Genomic DNA, 23,902 nt, shown 5'->3' with positions numbered 1-23,902 from the left:
ACCTCCATTTAGAGCACTCATAGTGAAGTGTGACTGTTTCGCTAACAGGCTATTATCACTTCTGCCTATTTTAACAAAGGTATGAAAAACAACTAAATGTGTTAATAGCCTACAGAGGGAAAGGTGCAGGCAGGAACAAAAGCAGCTTCAACTCTCTGTCGGTCTAAAAAGTCAAATGGTCATTCAGGAGTCAGGAGAGCTGCTGTTTCACTGTCCTACACACACGCACGCACGCACGCACGCACGCACGCACACACGTGACACACACCAGAAGACAGATGCATAGATTTAGCAAAAGTTACTGTTTGTACAAACTATACATTTGGTGAGTGCATTCTCAGAGAGGAGTGAACCCTCCTCATCCCAATCGGAGGATTGCGTAAGTCTACCAGTACACCCTGCCACTGTATTATTCACTAAAAAAAGGAACCTGATTCCACTGTTAATCCTATTAAAGTCAACATAATAACAGCCTATGGCCTTTTACATAACACGACAAATACGATTATGTTGTGTGTTGCATTCCTCCTCTGCTTTCAGAAAATCCTGTTCCACACTCCCAAAATCAGTTGCTTGACCCAAAAAAGCAACATCCAAGGAAATGAGAGGAACAACAATTTAAAAAAACCTTTGTTGTGACTTGTTACAGCAAACTGATTCGTGCTTTTTTCAACATTTTCTGCCACTTTTTACTGGAGGCTGTTGTTAACACCTCATTGTTTGTTACACCACAAGCATCAAAATCTAAGTTAGAGAGAAAGAGTGAGAGCAACATGTCGTGCATGGAGGGTTTAAAAATGACAGGATGCACTGAGAGAGACAGAAGCTGATCCCTGGACGCAAGTTACGTAAACGGTCAATTCTTTAAACATGGCCACATTCAATGCATTGATAGGTATAAAGACCAACAGATGTTCCTGTTTTTTTCATTTACAATCATTTTACCTGCTTATTGTAGTTTACTGGACTGTACTGATTTGCTATAAAAGGTGTGCTAATATATAACCTGCAACAATAGAAAGCAAGACATTTCAAAAGCACCAAATAATACAGCCCGAATCTAAATCTTAATCAAAACTCAACAATAAAGGTAGGATAAAAAGTGCCCTGTGCATTCTGGTTATTGTAGGCTTTAACCCTAACCTTTTAAGCAAAAGAGAATACCACAGCCTATGTAGCAATGATAGTTGTGTCTTTCTACTGCATAGACAGACCCATTATATCACAAGATCATCTTTCCAGTGCTTAAAAACTTTTTTAAAGGATAAGTTCACCCAAAAATAATAATGAAGTCATTATCTACTCACCCCCATGCCTATGAAAAACAGTAGCTCATCCAACATAATTACAGTCTCTGGAAGCCCAGAGATCCCAAACTGATTTTGAAAAGAGGTTGCAGTGGATAAATAAAGCAAATTTCAGTTGTTTTTTTAAGTTTTAAAACAAGTCCCCATCTACTTCATTTATTTAGGAGAATGCTGCAAACCTGTGCCGTGAAGCTCCAGAAATTTTCTGTGGACAAGAAAACTTCTCCCGACTTTCCAGCAGCATGGGGGTGAGGAGATAATGACTGGATTTGTATTCTTGGGTGAACTTATCCTTTAAGCTCAGTAATTAACTGTGCACATATCTTCAAGGGCTGCCCCCAAAACATCGATTACTCAAATCATCAGTTGAGAAGCCCGTAGGTTGTCTTGTATCTTGTCAGTCATATCACTTCACTTTAATAAAATGAGTAATGTTTTAAAAGTTACCAAACTACTGTGATGGAGACGGGGGGCAGAGTGATGCAGAACAGCACAAATGGTGTCTGTTTGCTGCTTTGACGCTCTCTGCTGCAGTGCTAACTGTTAGCGAGGTTGGCTAGACTGTTTTCGATGGTACAAACTCTTCTACTGCCGTTCAGTTTGGCTGACAGCCTGTGAGCAGCAGGACAGTGATCACTGACCTATGACCAGGACACACACATTTATTCAACTGTGGAAAAGTGATGTTGCCACATCAGAGATGATGAACAGAGACATTAAAGGAACATTTCAGCCAAAAGAAGAGCCATTAGCCACAGCTGTAGCCTTTCTGGGTCATGTAGTGGTAGTCTGGGAAATTACCCGACACATCCCACCATGAAGAACACACATGACATCTCACACACTTGCAGGAAAAGAACACACTTGAACCATCGCTGGTTGGATAATAGATCAAAGACCAAAAATGTAACATTAGATCAGACGGAGGCACTTGTTCCTGCAACTTAAAGAGAGCTCTATCTGTTGTGTGCGATGGAAGCTTCCAGCGGAGTATGCTCTTAGCTTCGCAGCCATAGTGAAGATTTCCACATGAAAAAATGGTGTAAATAAGTTTTTTTCTAATCAATTTGGGATCTTGGGGCTTCCTGCGATTTGCACCCTTTTCACACAGAGACTCTGCATTATAGCCGCAACCAAGGCTTGCCTTTTCTCCACCTTTGTTTGTTCACACTGAACCAAGCAGCAACCAATTCATACAGCACGAAGGCGCTGTGGAACCAAAAGCGGCGTGACGGTACACATCATGACGTTGAGATCTATGTGGTTTTTTTTTTAACGTGTTCCCCCGGTGTCCACCTGTTAATATAAACATGTATCGGCGACTGTTATAATCATATGAATGCAGTTAGAAAGTGCTGTCATTGAGATCCTGACCCATCACGCATTCTGGAAAATGACAAAGTTACGTACCCTGTCTGGCTCTCACTCGTTGGGAGGGATGCTGTTTTCTGGGGGAAAGTTCACTGAAGTCTTGGTCGGGAGGGCTGACCGTCGCAGTGATTTTTTTCAATACAAGTTGCCAGAGACAGTAACTACAACAACACAATAGTGGAAGGAAGTTTTTTGCTCTGAATCGTATCACATAATCAACGCCATTTAACTGCGGGAGCCGCCTGGCTCTGCTGACACTTTTCCACATATAACTGCGGTATCTTTTTCCTCAGATAAGTTGCCAAAGACACTACCACCACATTACTGTTGTTTGGTCCTGTAACGTTGCTTTGCGGGTTGAGGTGTGGGACATTTCTGCTTTTACTTGATGAGTGAAGGATCTGTTTAGTTGTCACACTGTGAGCACCATCAGACTGACACACCCCTGCTCCACACCTCCGGCTGTCTCGCCTCTGCTGCAGCTCTGATACTACCTCCGGAGGTGGATCAGAGATGCAGTAAACCTGTCCCCGCTCTCCGCATCTGTAACTTTCACAAAGACGGTGAGGCGGAGTATCGCTGCATGATTCCCGCACTGCAAGGGCAGTGCGAATGGGGCTTTGGATTACGCCGGACAAGCAGTACGAAGCCATTTCATGTTTTTTTCCCCAAGTTGTTTCATATGTTTTAAAACAAGTCCCCATCTTCATCAGTGGTTTAAGAGAATTCTGCAACGCTGTTTTGCTGTGAAGCTCCAGAAATGTTTTGTGGACTACGAAACGTCACCTAACTTTCCTTCGGCATTGAGGTGAGTAGATAATGACTGAAGTTTCTTTTTTTATCCTTTAAAAAGTGAGTCTTAGTTACAAAACTGACCATCTCTAGAAACCCACACTGAAACCACAAATGTGCAGAAGTGAACAGATGTTCACATGTCAAAAAACTGTTTAACCTCATTTCTTCTCCTGAATATCTTTGCTGCTTAATAAAAGAGAGAGTAAACTGAGTTTACATGGGTTTACCTTCTGCTGGATCTCAACTTCAAAATACATTTTAAGAATATTCTAAAGTATCTACAGTGAAAGCCTTTGTGTTGTGTACAAGGAGAAATTGATAGGGGGTGATAAGGGACAAGCAGCCAAAGAGTAGACAACATGTTGAGTGATGAAACACACATACATACAGAGGAGGGTGGGGGGGCTGATGTGGGGGGATTGGCTGATGGCAGGCTGATGTGGGTCCACACAGAGCGACTCACTTGGCCAGCTTCATCTCGATCTGCTGACGGATCTCCTGCCGCTCCTGGTCGCTGCGGACGGGGAAGATGTTGCGGTCCTCCAGCTCCTGCTTGCTGGGTCTGTTCCGAAGCTTCACGGCCAGCAGCTCCTTCCTCATCCTGCGCGGGAGGGTCCCTGTTGTTGTCGGGCACAAATTAAGGTCAGTAACAGCACAGCGCTTCTCGAGCTGCCAAACATAGTTCACCAGCTTAACTCTCTGAACTGATGCTAATCAGCACACAGTGTACTTTTGTGCTTTCTCAGAAGACTTAACCTAACACCATTTTAATTAAATACATATTTGCATGCTTATTTCAAGATGCTGAAGTATATGTGTTTCCCATCTCAGCCATGGAAACCTGCAGCTCATTTATAGTGGTGCAGGGGGAGGGAGGAGCGCTTTTATTCCCTCCATAGACAATGTGACATGACTCACAGTTGGAGCTTGTACATCTGGGATCTGCCTGAAACTCATCGGTACAAACAATTTACAACTGTAAAATATCTATATAATAAAAGCTTCTGTATGGAAGATTTTCTTAGGAGAAGTTAACTTGGACTCACGAGGTTACATGTGATGCTAACAGCAGGTGGAGGCATCTTAAATTTTCAATTTTCCTTTGGATTTTGACTCATTTTGGGATGAATTCAGTAACTATGGTGCTACCGCTCTGATTCGCACCTCTGACTGACTTCTCCATAGCAACTGTATCAGAGGCTCATGGGTATTTTAGTATTTAGTCCGCCATGCCAAATTGTGGGACTTGATTTAAAAAAGTATAAACCTGGAGCACCTTTAAACTAAATGATTATATGAGAGTCCTGCATCTCTATGTTAAGAAAAAAATAATGGGAACACAGATTGGGGAAAAATCTGCTGTTCATATTGTTTTCAATTCCATTATGATTGACCGAACTGCACTATGAAGGATATTTGGTGCCTTGGAAAAAAAAATCTGAAAACTTACCTCCCAGCTGTTCAATACAGATGTATTTAACTACGACGATAGGCTGCACTAGTGATGTATGAGTGTTATAATAGAGGGCGTGAACACTGCAATTGATTAGTTTGTGTTTTAATGTTAATATATGCATTTAATTTAGGGAAATTTGATGTCTTAGGGAGGTGATTATTATTTATAGTTTACATATGGTATATTTTATCTGTATTACATTTTCCAGTTCTTTGTTAATACAGTTACAAATGAAATAAACACACACTTCAGCTCCATGTTCAAGGGACACTTCTTGTGTGGTAGTCATCTTCCTCTGCACCTTAGTGGTGAACTACTGCATTTTAATGACACACTAGTGCACCAACACTCAATGTGTGGAATTTTCTTCAAATGTAAAACCCTTTTCATTTGGTTGACACGGTCAAACTATAGTCTAACAAAACGACATCAAAGAACAAATGTTCTGTTATGTTTTCAGCCTAAAATTGATCACTAAATGTAGCACCTGAGCTCGCCCATTAGCACTGTTAGCATAACTGAAAAATGAAAGCTGTAAAATGAAATCTACGTGTAAATTCATAACCATTTGGTAAATCCACTCTTTAATCTGCTGCAATGTCCTCCACCACACATCTGCGGTCATCACATATTTATATGTCATCCTCGTGCTGGTGGTGTGCATGTCCATCATAACTCCACAGTCTACAGTTTTAGTATTTTCTCCCACAGAGTCACAGATATACATATCAACCGCAGACGGCTGTGCACCAATGACCCACATGAATGGCCAGGAATTAGGCCACCGGAGCAGATGTTGACAGGCCGCTGAAACTTAACACCATTAAGTCTGCTATTCGTCATGGCTGTAAATCTCCCTGTCATGCTCTCACTGTAAACAAATATCAGCAGAGATTACGCTGCTTCATTATCCACTGACAGGGTGCCCAGATTTTGCTGGCTTTGTACATTAAGAGGCAGATAATAATAGAGAAAATATTGCATCACATGTCTGCTGTCAGCGGACCTACCAGAGATCACAGACTCGTTCCAGCTGTCCTGGTCATTCAAGTACTCGTCCAGACGCCAGTTCTCTTTGTTCTCGTCAGACTCCTTCTTGCTCTCCGACTCCCCGGCAGGCTCTCGCTCTGTGCTGGACGTGCGGGACAGACGGCCGTCCATCCGGCGCTTCAGAGAGGAGCGCCCCTCCTTAGTCTGGAAGCTGAGATCACACATCACAAGACAAGCTTGTCAATTACAACTTTATTGTACCATGGCCACCCTCTCAATTCTCAGAATTCTTGATTCTAACTGTTTGGAAGTTGTGGATTTACTTCAAGTTACTAGAACTAGACACCTGTGACGTACTGTGAATGTAGTATTAAACTGCAGGTAAGGACAGCAACAGACAGACTTTGCTAAAGAGCTTGGTGCTAGAGTTGTTTGTGTAACAATCATCAACATTAACAAAAAATACGAGAAATATTTTCTCAGTGAGAAACACAGAATTTATTTTCAGATGTGTTGATATGAAGGAGGGCCTCAGGTTTTAAATTAGGTAAATTACTACATTTCTCTTTCTCTCTGGATTTCAAAACTCCAACCTTGGTTTTGTGAACCTATGACAATTAATGTTGTGAGGCTCAGGAGTAATATTTTATGTTCAAAAACAACAGCAAGCATCAAAATTAGTTGTATGCATAACTTAATGATGACAATTTCTGGGAGGCCGAGGTCGCATTGCCTCTTGTCACCTGTGTCTCAACCAAAGATCTGCACTTGAGCACGCCGTAAAGACTACAGCCAACAACCAACCAGCTTGTACATTCCGTATTGACATCACTCTCACCAATATAGCCACTTCTAATCGAAAATATGTCTGGTAAAAAGTTGTAAATGGCACTGGCGAAGAGTAAAAGGAGAAAAATAAGGAGAACCTCCATTTAACAGGTGAAATCACAGATACTACAGGGACGGGCTCAAGTGGCTTTCCCTTTCTTTATTCATTTCTCTTCTTGTGTACTGATCCTCTTCGCTGAACAGCCAGAGTGATTTCTCTCACTGACGGGGAGCCTGAGATTTAACATGCTCAACTGGCCACCCAGTACCAATGGTGCGGGACACACTGCAACAACTACGGACACAGACACTCACTGCCGGCTTCCACAATGGCTGACAGGCAGACCATCGGCCTGGTTTGTCAGTAGCAGTAAGTGGTTTGATAAAAAGCAGTACCATTCAAAAGTTTGGAATGGCCATAAAAGCTTGATTCGCTACAGTTAGATGGCTGAGAGGACTACTGTGTATTTTTGTATGCTCTTTCATGCTTTTAGGTTGTAGGAAGTCCTCTTCACAATTGAAGAGGATTTCAAGTGATTATTTTGTATGAAAGGTTTGTTTTGTACATGGAGAACAAAACGCCACATGATGGTTCAAACAGACTGACAACTGAAAGGGCAGGAACAGACAAAGATAACTCTGAGCAACAGTTAAAGAATATTAGAAAACACCAGCCAATGGTAAAAGAAACAGGAGCTTAGCATCAAAGGTGCTCCTTTAACATTAAAAGTGACAGCGCGAATTAAACAAATGTTGAAGTACTTGTATTCTATTACACATTTTTCATGATTTAAACAGATCTTTCACACCTATATTGTGAATATTCACACACTGAAAAAACACTTTTTTCTCAGACAATAAAAAGGTTGAAGCAATGTGATCTAAACAATCATCTAATCAATCTGATGCAGTAAAAATGGGAAATATTCTCAGGTTCAGGCTCAACTGTGAAGATTTGTTACTTTTCTGTGTTTTATATCGTTTTAAACTGAATTTTAACATTTTAACTGACATTTTAAAATCACATATGGGCTCTCAGAACTTGTGACTTATAAATTCTATATTTAATGTCCATGTATTGAAATGTTGCACATGTTGTATCTGACCTGTCCTGTCTGTGCTTGGAGGCCAGGGCACGGTGCAGTTCCTCAATAATGCAGCTAGGGGGCAGCTGTGAGTGTAGTGCCCCAAGGTGGGGGGACCCAGTTGGTGTGGAGATCCTGCCTCTCAACAGCGAGCCATGAGGGTCTTTGGGTAGTGTGAAGTTCCTGGGTAGGGTGGCTGGGGACTTCTTCATTGGCACTGGAGGAGCACCTGGGGGGGGGGGGGGGGTGAACAATCATCAAAGTGAGACACAGTGTTGCACGCGATGGTGAAGCTTTACATCACACTCATCAAACTCACTGTCTAGGCTGCCCAGTCTTGTGAGCAGTTTGACTGGCAGGTTAGGTGGAGTAGAGGTGCTGGCTCGTCTCGCAGGCTGGGCCGCTGTCACCTCCTGTTTCCCTTCAACAGCCTCCACCTTCCCCATCGGCTGCTCCTCACAGGGGTCGCTTAGTGAGGTGCTTTCATCTTCTCCATCTTCACTCTGACCCGCATCTCCCACTGTCTTTGAATCTTCAGTCATATCTTGTACTGCAATAAAACAGCAAAGGTTTGATTAGGAAGTCTCTGTCTCCATCTAGTGGACAATCAGAGACATGACGTCTAAACTATAGCCGCAGCCATCGAAGCTGCACCAGGAATTTATGTAAAACATTAGCCAGTTGAATCAACCAAATCACTCATTTTGTGACTAGTAATCAATCACTTTATCAGGAACTACAATATAAATATATAAAATAATGTAAATACAAGAATCTAATCTTGATTTACAACATTTTTTAAAAAGGGGAAAATCCATTTATTCACGGTCTGACCACAAAATAAAGTATTGAAGATTCCCCAACAAGAACAATATGTATCATAAAGTATATAACATCAGTTGAAGTAATTAATGTACAAGCTGTGTACCACCAGTACCAAGCTAATGCATTTTTCTGCCTCGTTGTTTGTCTTGCCTTTTATGTTCAGAGTTCTGATTTTTATTTTACTCAGTTCCTTTGATTGTGTGAAGTCTACACACAAAAGAAAAGTCTGGAGAAAGTCTGAACCCCCTCATTTCTTCTGCCAGCACTACACATGGAGAGGAAGAGTTTTCAGTTTACTGACAGGGCTGTGTCTCAAATGATTTATTCATTCACTGTTCACCGCACATTAAATGGGAGAGGATTTTAGAGCGTGTGAAATTGTATATTAAAAAGGAAAGGTTCTGAGGAGGACTCAGGTCTATCCTTTAATCCGACAGCTGTTTAGATGTAGCTTTTTCCCCCTCTACAAAATGCATGATGGATGTTAGCTCTTAGTGAGCTGCGATATAGAGAACACTTATTCTCACTAGGCATTTAGCAGCGCAGTGGTGCAGTAACGCTGTTGACTCACAACAAATGAATCCTAGGTTTGAGTCTAGAGGTTATTTCTATGTTTGCATGTTCTCCCCATGTCTGCCTGGGTTTTCATGCACAGTGCAAAGACATGCACTCTAACTTGACTGGTGTGAATATTACTTTTAGTAGTCGGCTATCAATTATAGCCCACTCATAACAGATTATCTTAATTGTGACCAGGGAACATACTGGGACAATTCATAGTGTAAGAATCATGTTCTCAGTGCTCACCATTGAACAAACTATATTATAGTGACAATGCTCCTGTTAGACTTCCTCACCTAAAGCAAGTGTGAGCTGAGATATTCTCCAGCCATGAGGACTCTGCACAGGTTGATATGTTGACCATTTTAGCAAAAAACTTCTATTTAAAAATCCAACAGGTACAGATCAACATTATTGTGCATTTGGGGTTGAGTTTGTGCCCATCTGACCAATGTAAATGCAAAAATTCCCTCTCTTTTAGCTCTGTATTTGGTCTCTACCAACTCCTGAAGGAATTATATGTCTATCTAGCTGCTAATTTCTCCACTATGTTTACCAGCTAGACTCTAATTGTGTCTGTCGGCTGTTTGGTGTTGAGTAGGTAGTGTACATTGTTTGTTTTTTTAAAGCTTTTTCTCTGAATGCAGCTGTCAGCTGCAACTATATAAGAGTAATGATAAGGAACCACAATACAGGGTTCCTTTTCAAAATTCCATACATTTCCAGACTTCTTGGTAGTTTATCCAGACCATACTTGACATCTGAGGACAAACGTTTGGGTTTTGTTAATGTAAATAAATGGTTTTAATATTCAACTGTTAACATGTATGTTACATTTTGGCTATGTACGTTATTCTTTTACCAAATAATAGCAAGAAGATTGTAGCTCACAGATATTTGGATTGATATTTGGAATCCTGAGCCAGCTAGGCTTAATCCATATATATCTGTACTTCTGGAGAATTTAAATCTTTTGCTAATTATCTTGTGTGGCCTGTCCTCTTCCAGGTCACCGTGGTGGAGTGGAGATCTTGTAGTGCCTTGGCCTGTTCAGTCGTCCTCCTAGATCCACACTCTTTACATATATTTTATATAATTTACTTGTATCAGACATTCTGTCAACGAAATTTGTAAACAGTGATTTTGTTGTTCTGTTCTGTACATTCTGACATCTATTGCATGTCTGTCCATCCAGGGAGAGGGATCTCTTCGCTGTGCGATCCCTGAGGTTTCTTCCATCATTTTTCCCCCAATTAAAAGGTTGTTTTTAACAGTTTTTCCTCACTCGAATCGAGAGTCTAAGGACAGAGGTCCTTCTGTCGTTCATGGTACAGATTGTAAAGCCCACTGAGGCAAGGTGATTGTGATTTTGGGCTATATAAATACAACTGATTTGATTTGATTTAATAATTGGGATTGTCAAGTCTTTTTGACCTGTACAATGGGAACATAAGTCACCACTATGTGTAAAGTTCTGGGCCATAAAACCTAAACATTGAGCTGAAAGAACCCAAGAAGTGCTGCGCTTTGTATTCAGCTATACTTTCTGAATGTTTACTTTCTGAGCATGTACTCTACCTGTTGAGGCTTCTAAATCACTGCCCAGGTCTTCACTGGTGCTGGCCAGAGGTGCCACAGGCTCCTCGTCTCTGTCCTCCACATCAGATTGAGTCGGGGTGTCTGGATCTTCACTGTTACCTCCACAAGCAAGATCTGACTCTGCATACAGGACATACAGAAAGAGGACGGCAGTGAGCCTTCATGTGGCTGAACAAGTGAGCTGAGATCAGCCTGGAGTCACTTATGTGCATGTGCGTGTCTGTGTGTGTGTGTGTTCTGCACCTGTCTCTGTCTCCCCGGGGTTCCTCTTGACGAGGTCATCTCTCTTCTGTCGTACAGCTGCCTTCTTCTCCACCGCTAAACAACACAAATATTTATGAACCTGGTGCACTAATTGTACCCGAAATGAAAACATGTGAAGCAGACCGGGTCAATTTGCAAACGCAGCCTCCATGTTGCTATTCCCTGAGTGATTCCCAAACCAGCGCAGTGTTTACGTCACACTCACTTGAAGCGGGCTTCAGCTTCTCGTTTTTCTTTTTCCTCCATTTCCAGGGCTTGAAGATGCGTCCCAGGCTGGCCAGCTTGCTGTTGCGGCGGACGGGAGGCGTACGAACCCCTGAGACCAGACAACCTGAATGCAGCACCCTCTGCTGGTCCATCACATCTAGGACACAAAACAAACAGGGCTGAAGCTTAAAATAGGCAGCAGGCGGCGAAATCCACCATGAACACAGACGTTAGTCACATCGATCACTGATCCAATGAGGTGAGGACTGAAGGAAGTTCTTAAATCACTTCTAACACAATTGGCTGAATACTACTACCCCCATCGTCATGTGAGAGGAGCAAATGTGGGTCACTTGCTGTAAATGCCTTATTGATTCCAGTCTAATTTCTGAGGAGCAGCAAGCAATGGGGAGAAGACAGAGAATTGCATTGTTTGTGTGTGACTCACACGGTTTCAGGGCAGCCAGACCTTCCTGGCCCCAAACACACAGACAATAGAGCACTTCTAAAAGACCTCTTGAAAGAGACACAGAGAATAAATAAAATCAGCTTCAGCACAACTGCCTTTTCTCAGGTCAGTGCAGACAGCTGCAGTCTGCAATCCTCTCTGATTTTATACTATTTTAGGCTCCGTACTTCATGTACTTAGTGAAGTACACAGGAATCTACAGCATAATTTGATCACATACATTAGTGACAAGAAATGAACAAATGTTACAGGCTGCTCCTGATAGACTGGTATTTTTCAGAGCATTATTTTTGGGTACTGACAAGAATCTATTACAGTGTTTTGGAAAGCCTATTTGTTTTTTTGTTTGCCCAAATCAAAAATAAATTAATACATAAATGGCTCAGTAAATATATGGATAAAAAGGCCCCTTTCACAATGTTGTATTTGTTGTAGTCACTTTAAGGTTTAAAGGAAATGTGTAAGGCATTTTATTATTCTCGCAGGATATAATAACCATTAACCATTTTGTCAATAAAATGTCGAGAGCAAAGAGACAAACTGCCCACTGCAGTTTCCCGGAGCTGGACAGGACATATTCAAATTGCTTGTTTTGACAGGACAAAGAAACAAAACCATCCTCACGTTGGAGAAGCTGTAACCAGAGAACATTTGACACTGGTGCTTAAAAAATTGACTCAAAAGATTATTTAACTTTGATCGGCAAATCAATTACTGGTGTGCAGACACTTTGACTTCTCGGAGATTGTCAGTCAATGATTATTCCTCTTAACTGGTACTCGGACTTCTCAAAGCGCACTTAAGCCTGCAGGCTGTGCTGTCGAGGAGGCATCACAATGACAGACAGACAGGCAGAAGAACCACAGAGGCCAACTGAGCTGACTTTTGCATCAAGCGGCAAAGAGAGAGGTTCTTTGGAGAAGGGACAGAAATAGGCACTCCCACACAGTCTGGCTCCACAACAAGCTGACACCTCAGGGAGCCTGCAGCTGAGTCGTGGGCCGAGCACGATCGCTCCATGAACGCTCGCATTTTCTGTCAGCAGCCTCTAAATCCACAACATCTGCTCATTTATATCCCTTAAGAAATTAATTAAATACACTTATTTCCTGCCCTAGTAACATAATAAGAAGACAAAGGGAAGTGATTCATACTGAGATGCACCACAGGTGTGGAGGGATTTGGCAGGATTTGGTGGTGATGATGACGGCATGTGGAAGCTGGCCAACTTAATGGCAGCCAAAGCAAAAGGGCAACATATTCAGTGCGACACTAAAAGTAGAGCTTCAACTAATGATTATTTTCTTGATCGATGCATCTGTTGATTCTTGTCTCGATTCATCGATTAGTTCTTTGGTCTATAAAATGTCATTTTGAATGGTGATAAATGTTGATCAGTGTTTCTCAAAGCCCAAGATAATGTCTCTGTGTCCACAACCCACAGATATTTGGTTTACTGTCACAGAGGAGTAAAGAAACCAGATATATTAAGATTTAGGAAGCTGAAATCAGAGAATTTGGACATTTTTACTTAAAATCACTCCATCATGGCAGTTCTAATAAAAAACAAGGTCAAAATCTGACTGACATTGGAAAAATATTCTCCAGTTGTACAAAAAGATGCAGCTAGCAGCCAGGGATGTCGTCCAAACTTTCAAGTAGCTGTGATATTTACACAGCCTCCCAGCACAGATACAAGCCAGCAACTATTCAATATCAAAATGTTCACAAGCATTAATTATTTATCAGGCCCCAACTAATGATTATTTTTTATTATCAATTTTTTATTTTTCTGTTTTGAGTATTAATTCGACAGGTGGCCAAATCTTACACATTCCACCTTTAATCAATCAATTGTTCAGTCCAAGGCTGGCCAAAGTGGGGCCTGAGGGCCAAAGTTGGGATGCAATGACCTTCAAATTGGTCTGCCAGATGCTTTTAAGTGAAAAAAATTAAAAATATATTTTAGAAAATTATAATAATGTTTACACTGTGTTTTAAACACGTCCAGTTGCCTACGATACAGCACTCAGAATTGCCATGACCTGTATGACCGAGAACCTTCATCAACTTTATGCTGTCTTATTTTCTGTGAGGCAAAATGCTCTTTAAATATGTGGGACCCCTCATTATTATTTTGTTTTTCATAATTTAAGCATGGTGGCCAGAGTAAGCACAGGAAGTCAGTCAATTAATCAATCCATCCTACACCATTTAGCATCTTAATGATACAATACAATACAATACAATACAATACAATACAATACAATACAATACAATACAATACAATACAATAGGTGTGTATTCCTGGACCGTAGTCAACCTTTAAGTTTCGGTTTTGGCCCTCCAAGGGAAAAAGTTTAAGCCCCGGTAAGTCTATAAAATGTCCATCAGAATCCCAAAGCGATCAAATGTCTTTCTTTTGTCTGACCAACATTCTAAAACCCAAAGATATTCAGTTTACTAGCTCATTAGATAAAGAAAAGCAGCGAATCCTCACACTGGAGAAGCTAAAACCAGAGAATATTTGGCATTTTAGTTGAACAGCTCCACTTTTCATAAAAGCTGGAAATCTAAAGACTCTGTTCCAGCTGTTTCATCTGCCAACAGCTTATTTTCACCAATCACTCTCACTGCATTTACAAATGCAGTTGAATAGACCTGTGACCTATTATAAACATACAGACTACACACACACAACATAAGGCCAATAATAACTTGAGTGAACTGATCCATGAACAGCAGCTTTCACTGACACCCAAAAGCTTCTTGCTCGCCAACAATGAGAAGCAGGTCAGTCGCCCAAGTCATGTGTGCTTTGCCCAGGATGCGATGAGAAATTCAGGTCAAGCCTGTCGTAGCTGCAGCAGCGCACCCAGGGTCAGGCTGCCGTTGCCATGGTTACCACACTGGATGCTGCAGAAAAGGCCCTCGGAGGCAGAGAATCACCACGGCATGAGGAATAGGGAGTTGCTGGGTGGATGGGAAGGCTGTTGCCACACAGTGAGACGGAGAGCCGCAGCCAATCACGGCCAAGGATGTAATGATGCATAATGTAAGTCGGGGTGCCGCTGTATATTTAATTTGTAAGTTATGTTGAAATATTTATTCAGGTGGTAGGGTTTGAGTGAGCATTGATGTGTGTTATCTGAAGGTACAAGAGTCATCTGTTCAAGCAGGAAAAAAATGTCAAAGTCAGCTACTGTACAGTGTACTGATGGATGAAGGTTCTCAGTCATCCAGGTCATGGTCATTGTAAGTGCTATATGTAGGCAACTGGACTTGTACAGTGTACTATGACCTAAAGAAACAGGTAAGGATGCCACACAACACAGAGCAACTGGAAATGGCACAACATCCTCATCACACACACACACACACACACACACACACACACACACACACACACACACACACACACACACACACACACACACACACATGCCCTTCCGAATTATGTTATACAACAAAGAAACATGGTTAGTTTTAAAATGAAACTAAGAGATTATTATTTGGATCTTAATTTTAACCATTAGTATAAATCTGTAAATTGGGTTTTGGCATCCCTGTGTGACAGGATACATAGTAAATGTTGTGTAGTGATTGAATGTAGGAGCTGGTAATGTCTGTTAGGTGTTTGTCTTGGATGTTTTGTTTGTATGTGTATGTATTAAGTATGTGTTTTCTGTATGTATTTTTGTTTTTATGTATTAAGTATGTGTTGTTTGTTGATGGTTTGTATTTGTCACTTATGTAAATGAAAGACCCCAGGAAGAATAGCTGCTGCCTTGCAAAAGCTAATGGGGATCTTAATAAACTAAACTAAACTAAACTAAACTAAACACACACACACACACATATATATATACCTATAACTTAACTAATGAGTTAAATGCTCCAGGTTTGCTTTGTTTAATTTAAATAAACCAAGTTACATTCCAAGGAAAAGTTGTAATTAAGCATGTGATATAATACCCATGATACAAGCCACCAAGGAAGTATTGTAGTTTTATCACTGTGATATCAACACTAAGAAGTATCCATCAAGTATTCATCAGTACAAACTCTCTGCTGAGCACCACAGGTCACTGTGGGGACATTAAAGGAACATTATAGTGATATCATGGGTTGAAATAGCACCGTTAAGTGCCACATGCTCATAAAGTCAAACACTACAAGTCCCGACAGACACGTTACATCAACAATATTGTGTTTAGGGTAAACACTTGGCGTGCTTTGCCATAACAGGACTACAAATCAGAGCACTACGGAGCCGAAAGCTAATACTTGAGATTAACACTCACATATCATAGGAGACAGCGCTGTCCAGTCCTCCAGCTCTCCGTATTCACATCATATGTTCCAAAAAGAGCCGCCGGGCTCACGCTGAGCGGACTCTGAGGGATTCACAGCCGAATTAAAATACTCTGTGGGACAGTTAGCTAGTTCAAAAAGCTGCCAGTCGTTGGTTTATCGGCGACGAGAGCGGAAACAAAGTGTGGGCGACCCGGGAAACATCGGAGGCTAGCTGCGACTGTTGATATGGCATGTGGGCCCCGCCCCTCTGGACGGGAGGAGCAGGGAGGGTAAACTGACACACTCATCCTCTGGTATAAGACAGTGCTGCTAACAGTACACTACAGTAGGTTATAGTAGTACAGTGCTGTAGGTCATAGTAGTACAGTACTGTAGGTCATAGTAGTACAGTACTGTAGGTTATAGTAGTACTGTAGGTTATAGTACTGTAGGCCACACACACACACACACACACGCTGACTTATTACTGTTGCCTCATGTTTTTGTATGAATATCAAGTATATAACTTTTGAGAACATCTGCTCAAGTAAAGCACACTCAGCTGCTGTCTTCATTATGGCCATTATCTTCCCAAGTATGCGATTTATCATCTGGTTGATAAAATGTTAGAAAGTGGTGAAAAATGTCAGTAAGTAAGTATGTAAGACCAAGGTGACATTTTTAAATATCACTTTTTAATAACTGACCAACACTCCAAAACTTATCCAAATGCAGTCTACTATCATATAAGACAAAGAAGAGCATTCTTTCTTGAAAAGTGAAGACAAAGACCAGAATAGCTTTTTTTTTCGATTGCTAAATCACTTAATCAAATAATCATTTCAGCTTAAAAGCACAACAAACCTCAACAGCCTCCGATATGATCATCAAATTGAATAAACACTTCTCCAAAACAGTTTCCACAGACAGTTGTATAATACTGCATTCGCTTTGGCTACCTTATAAACTATCAATATACTGTAATGTCCTTAAAAATATCCCTATATTATTCAGCATATGTGAATGAATTCTTTACAGTATGGGACAGTCTACTGGGTACTAGATAATAAATAAATCATGTCAGATATGTGAAAGGAAGAAAAACTAGAGAGAGAATTCCATATCAGACGTCATGCAGTTTTAATTTCCTCTTCAAGCACTTACTCACATAATACCTCCCAAAGGGCCTTAATTCTTAACTGACTTTAAAGCAGCTAGAAAAAACTTTTATTTGTTGTTGATTCTGGCGGCCCGTTTGGTAAAAAGTGGTATGAGCAGTAGGCTACTGCCTCATGTGGTTAAGATTATGATCTGGCTTAGCATGTACATTTTTTTCCGAAAAGACTGAGGAAAAGATGTAATGTAGTTTGATACTATTTTTCTTTTGTAAACACAGTCGTTTGCAGGATGCATAGCTATGAGGTAATGTTTCTATTTAGTTAGCCTACATGTAGCCTGCAGCTAACAGATTTGGTTGCTCTGTCATAGTAATTTTGTTCAGAAAACTATCGTTATCAATATTCCCTAGTGATGTTATGATAGTGCAGGGTATCAGACCCAATGACAGGCATTTAGAATAACTAGACATAGCCAGGTTTCTCACTAATGGTTTGCTTATGTCGGTCATATAAAGACATCTTTAAATTGAGACTCCTTGTAGTGTGTTTAAGGTATCCTCATCAGCAGGTATTTGATCACGTATTGGACATATTAAAATTTCACTTAAGTTAGTACAATTCGTCTTGAGGGGGATATGAATGTGTGTACCAGGTTCATGGCGATCTATCCAGCTTTTCGCCTAAAAGCTTACTAAACCTCACGGTGGGGCTAGAGAAGAAGAAGTCAGAGGATAACCAAAGTCATGAGGCAATCCATCCGATAATTGTTGAGATTTGTCAGTCTGGCCGAAAGTGGTGGACTGACCAACTGACAGACTGATATTACCATCCATAAAGCCATTCTGCTGACGTGGCCACAAACATTAAGGCACGTTAACATAAAAATGTCAAGCTGCTACTTAAGGTCAGAAAATTACACCACAGAAAATTCCACAGGGGATAAAAGAAGAAATAAACTCACACACTCAGGTCACTGTGAACTCTCTCTCCAGGCACAAACACCATGAATACTCTAGCAGTAATACAGGAATACCGTAATAATTTTTCTTTTTTTTTAATCAGATGTAGTGTGTATTTTTTGCTTTTCAATAAAAAAGGTAAAATACTTTTTAAAACTAATTTTGAAAAATATTTTTCCTCTACCTGCATACACTCCATTGCCTCAGGGGACTAATTATTAATAATTCAGACAGCATCACTTGGTGTGTAAACAAAGCCTTTGTGGTTTCAGATCGATTTACGAGAAGGCCACTCGTACATTAACAGCAGGACGGGCTGAGCTCCATCAGAGATGATAAAAGTCAATGGCTGGATTTCTCCTCAGGGACAAACAAGCAGTAAGCAAAGAATGTAAACAATGGTGTAGGCTACTCAGTGGACATGAATCTCATTCAGTATTTACAAGACTTCATTTAATATGGCCGAGGATGGAGTGAGGGCCAAAAGGGTGCGCACGCAAGTTGTGATCAGTTAATAAAACACTGACAGATGACCTCAAGCTCGCCAGTTCAAAGATGAAGAAATCTGAAGCGACTGCAATAATGCAGTGTTCATAATAGAAGCAGGCAGTGCCTCAGTGGGTCGAGTTGAACCGGCAAGTGTTTGGCATTGACATTAACTAAAGGGAAACATTTTCACAGCTGTAATTAATATCATTAACAATGGCTGCATCCCACTCAGATTGTGTCAGAGCCTGATTGGCTCACTGGCATGCATTAGTGGGACATTCATTTTAACAACTCTGGAATTGAGTCATTAGTGTTATTAGTCACACCTGTGTCATTTAATTACTAGCTGCCAAGTGAGAAAAAGTGGTCATGCCAGCGTCCTAGTCATAATAACCAATCAGAGACACCCGGACTTACGAACAGCAACAATATCTTCTACCCACACACGAGAAAAAAACAGCAACAACAAAGGTGTCAACAAACCGCTGGCGACATGGCTGCAAAGCCACCATCACTAACAGTTACATCTAATTTGAAATCCAATTTTAACGCCAATGGAGTCAGTTCAGCTGATGTAAAAATACCCATGAACTGCTTTTTATCACTACCAAGGAGGTTGTTTTCACCCGTGTCCATTTGTTGGTTGGTTTGTCAGCAGGATTACACGAAAACTACTGAACAGATTTTCATAAAACTCAGATGGAGGATGGGTCTCAGCCCAGAATAGACCCCATTAACTTTTGGTGCAGATCTGTATCATCTGTATGATCCAGGATTTTTTGCTCACTTTCTTCAACATTGCACTCTGGGAATAATGCATGGATCTTAACAAAGAAAATCTGGAGCATTATTTCTCTATTCTAATTCTAATTTCGTACAAGGTATCATGGGGGCTGGAAAAAATGTGGATATGAAGGAAATTTTTTTGCAAAAATATAATTCTAACACTCAAACAAGTGGCAAAAAGTTAATGCAGTGTATAGAAATAATCCAGTATAGGGAGCCTCCTTTAGCAACACAGCTACATGGCAGCCTTATGTACTTTTGTATGGATGATTTCACTCATTCACTCATGCTGCACAAGATTTATTCACTGAACTGTTGAGCAGTCACACAGGAGCCGACAGAAAATGGAGAGACGTGTTCTCCATCAGCAGTAAAACAGTTCAAACCTGCAGTTATCGAGTGTCCATTTGTGGGACAATTTCCACCAAAAGCACTTTACAATCGATTGCCAACCTCAACACATTCTGACTGATGGCGGAGAGAGCCTTGGTGTTTCTCAGTTCAGCCACACAACTGAATTTAGAGGAATATTATTGATAGCCGAGCATAATGTTCAGAATTGACAAAAGATGGTCCATAACATTAGACACATTATAACTCAGTAGTTCTGCACTGATGGTTTAAACTGCAGTCATATGCATTAAATATAAGAAAGAGGACATACTGCAAATGTCCATACAGCTTATGTAAAATCAAGAAAGCACTCTCATAGCATATAATGAGTATCGATAATTTAAAATATCAGATGACCCACGACAAAAAATGTCCTTGGTTGATTGTTGTTCTGTATAGTTCTGCCTGCTTGCAACGCATTTCTTCTGTTTCATTGTGTTTTGGCCGAGTTACTGTCTGTTTAAATCTGCATTCACTTACTTGCTTGTCATCCATGTTTGTTTGCCTGTTGCCTGGACATCACATTGGGATCCCTGATGCTGTGTTGTCTGTGATGTCAGATTAATTTTCTAAGTTAGAATAATGTGTTTGCTTTGATTGTCTTTTTATTTTGTTCTAGCTGTCCTGAGAGAAAGGTTCTTTAACACATGCACTGCTACCCTGAACTTCTGGAGGAGGAGCTGTATGCGTGAATGCAAATGTATGAATCATCTGGAGCAGACATTAAACAGACTTTACTCTGCCAACTCCATTTTTCAAAGTCCTTGTAATGATCGACTAAGCCCGTGTGTGAACAGAACCGGTCATTGTCCGAAGAATTATCAGCGAGCGAGTGGGCGTGTTGATGGCATTGCAGTGTGGCTACGTTGCACTCTTTTCCGCCTGCCCGTATATTGCTTTCCACTCTTAAGCTAATATTGCAGATACATCCAAATACATAAAGTAGAGCTATCAAAGCTAAAAAGGTCATCATATGGATGACTCCTCTACTCCTCCTGCACAATCTACCCATTAGGCCATTAGGTAGATGAGGATGCGTCTGAGGCAAACAATCTCAGAAAGCAGCTTTAGATCCCTGGATAATAGTGTCACATAATCCAAAATAAACCATAATATACTCTGTTTATCTAGGTAGTGTCTAAATCTCATTATGTAAGAATTATATGTTATATCTGCCTCCAAACCTTAAGGCATATAATAAAATCTGAAAGTGACAAGACCACACAAACAATGTGAGACCCCCCTTTGCATGTGTCCGCTCTGTGATGGTGATGAACATAGGGCAGTATTCTTTTCTGTAGCTGATCATTGGCGTTGGCTACATCTGTTCAAGCTACCAACCATTCTTCTTCTGTTTAAAAATCCATGTGTCAGACACGGCAAATATTACATCATCAAATACAGAACGTATGAATACCTTTAATGTCTGCTGTGTTCAATCAATAAACACTCAGAGCAGACAACAGATATGTATTAACGGCAAGAAGTCAAATTCTTGAAACATGTGCCCCAAGGCTCTACATCCCAGTGGTTATATTCAAAAGATTAAAGCTGGGATCCACAGACTACAGCCCAAGATGTCATGTAAAGCTTGGTGCTACCCAACAGGCGGTCAGTGGGAGACTGACTGTGTTTTCATGACGTGTTTAACATTTAACTCCTCATCAGGCATTGCATTCTGACAGTGCTGCCCATCGAAAAGACATAAATCTAACGTTCATAAAACCCTGCTGCTGCTGCTGCTGCTGCTGCTGCTCCTCTCCAGTACTGTGCCCCTTTAAATCTGCTGAATCATTCATCAGGTACAGCCACCGCCTGAGCAGCCTGCAAGCCAATGCAGCGTCACAGTGACAGTTAGAGGACTGTAGCTGTAGGGAAGACACAGCCTCGACTGCGTAGAGTGTGTGAGCTGCAAACAAAACAGTCTCTGGGATTCCACTGAAGGGGATGTTTCAAGGTTGGGCTTAGGCTAGGTTTCTCAGGTCGGACTTGGAGACGAATTTTGGATCAATCGATTTATCTTTTAGTTTATGTAATGTCAGATAATGACATAGTGAATTTTTTTTTCCCCAGAACTCAAGGTGACATCCTCAGGTTGCTTTGTTTGACAAACCCAAAGATATTCAGTTTACAATCATAGAAAACAGAGAAAGGCAGTCACTCCTCACATTTGAGAAGCTGGAACTAGCAATGTATTCCTCCAAATCCTCCAAAATTCATGAGGTTCGCTCGAGTTAAAGCAGAACATCAGTTCAGTGCTGATGGGTAGCTTTCATTTTTACTTTTAAGGGCTTCAAATCCAGCAACCAGTCTCAGCAGACAGATTTTTGCAGCTGCTGCCCCCGCCCCTCCTCCTCTTCCTTCTTTCACACTGCTGACAGATTCAAGTCAGTCAAAGAGATCAGTCTCTCCATGTCTACTCTGGGCTTAAGCGTTTGCTTTAATTACATCTGCCACAGAGAGCAAAGTATCTCTTTTTGTGATAGAGCTCTCACTCGACTGTTTCTACTCCTTATCTCTGTGGGATGCAGTGTAGATTTTGTAAAAACAATCGGTGGTCTCAAGCCTTTTTTTCTCGCCTTCCCTGGGCATCCAAGTGGTCATATCACAGCCCTCTGTTTTCATTTGTCGGCCCTTCCCATCCCCTTGTTGTGGGATGAGGATGTCAAAAGGATCAGCTGGATGCTCTGGTGTGCTCTCATGTGCAGCATATTGCTTTTACTCGGCTCTGAAAGGAATTAGGTCAGCACATGAAACATTCATAAAAGATACATTATGTGTAAATGGCTGACAGCTTAAGTCGAGTAGCTCCCCCCAACATGACTAGCCCGGTCGCTGGGTAGATCAGTGCCTCTGCTTAACACATAGTAAACCTCTGTCTTTCTTAAAGTAAGGCATATTATAGTATTTGCATATCTTACTACAGGAATGTGATTACAATTCCAGCATATTAAACTCAATAACAGCACAAAACAAAAACGTACACATGCAGAACAACAGTTATTTAAAACTATAAAGGCAGTGTTGCTCAAGTACAAATCGTAAACACAGAGAGCACAATTGCTCTGTTGGGAGAGAAAACACTAAGTTGGCTGTTGATAACATGCAGAGCAGTAAACACAAGCCATTTATCTTTTTGGCCATGGCTTCATCACCTCTCTTTTTTAAAAAAATCCTGTATTTCTGAGAATTTGAATACACCAGAGCAGCAAATTTTAAGTCTTTCTGTATGTGTGGCATCCTTGTTGTTTACAGATCCCATATTTAGTTGTAGGGGGAGGGGAGACAGTATTTGTGTGTATATGTGTGTGTTTAGCGGGGGATGGGGTACTGTACATCATTTCTGTCTGTGCTGCAGTTCAATCACGTCTGTACATGGAGACAAAGACTATCTATCTAGATTCATTTTTCTCTGTTCTCTGAAAGAGAAAACCGCCTAAGAACAGAATTTGCATATTGTTACGTGTTATTCCTTTGATGTTAATTGCATCCTGTGATATCAGACAATTTGTTCTTGATTCATGCAGCATGACTGTCAAATCACTGAGAATTTATGATAGCGACTCATTTCGAGGACACTTTGTCACCTGCCTGGTAGCCAAAAATCTCCTGTTACTCAGGATTTCCATTTCAAACTCAAAATTCTTCCTTTCTTTCTGTTTGTCAATGCTTCTTTCTTTAAAGTCCCAGAAAACCAAACATTGAGTATCGTGAGTAACTGTAACTTAAAGTTTGTTTCTGCTGCCTCAAAGTGATCACAATGTATGCAGGTTTAAGGTCGGGTTGTAACGATCCATCGATCCAAATTGATACATCGATTTAATGATTAATGATCGTACACCATAGATGCAAAGTTAGAACATCGATCCATATGATCATCTTTAGGTTACGCCTTTATTTTGAAATTCCAGCCTCACCTTTCCCGTATAAGCACACCTGCTTCCTAAACATTCAGACAGTGCTAGTGCCCGGCGGTAACGTTAAGCAGCCAAATAAAGACAACAAGAACATTGACTCCCCTCTCTTGAATAAATAAGCTGTGTGGAAATATTCCGGCAGTCTGTGAACTCTCTCTACAGCAGTATCAGCTGCTCTGTTTGAACA

The 23,902-nt window shown here is 41.0% G+C and overlaps 1 protein-coding gene across 1 annotated transcript in view; it reads right to left on the bottom strand.

Moving 5' to 3' along the window:
• The window catches only part of phactr3b (phosphatase and actin regulator 3b), a 42,535-nt gene extending 26,281 nt beyond the window's left edge, over positions 1–16,254 (bottom strand). Inside the window, exons 1-8 of the mRNA XM_073468929.1 lie at positions 16,062–16,254; positions 11,287–11,445; positions 11,061–11,135; positions 10,797–10,937; positions 8,152–8,382; positions 7,854–8,061; positions 5,940–6,130; positions 3,937–4,090 (exon numbers count right to left, since the gene is read on the bottom strand). Of these exons, the coding sequence (XP_073325030.1) occupies positions 3,937–4,090; positions 5,940–6,130; positions 7,854–8,061; positions 8,152–8,382; positions 10,797–10,937; positions 11,061–11,135; positions 11,287–11,445; positions 16,062–16,068 (1,166 nt within the window). The 5' untranslated portion in view covers positions 16,069–16,254. The remainder of the gene's footprint in view (positions 1–3,936; positions 4,091–5,939; positions 6,131–7,853; positions 8,062–8,151; positions 8,383–10,796; positions 10,938–11,060; positions 11,136–11,286; positions 11,446–16,061) is intronic.
• Positions 16,255–23,902: the final 7,648 nt, after the last annotated feature.

The sequence above is a fragment of the Pagrus major genome, chromosome 6, assembly GCF_040436345.1.
Source record: "Pagrus major chromosome 6, Pma_NU_1.0".
NCBI lineage: Eukaryota > Metazoa > Chordata > Actinopteri > Spariformes > Sparidae > Pagrus > Pagrus major.
This window is presented reverse-complemented; position numbering and strand designations above follow the sequence as displayed.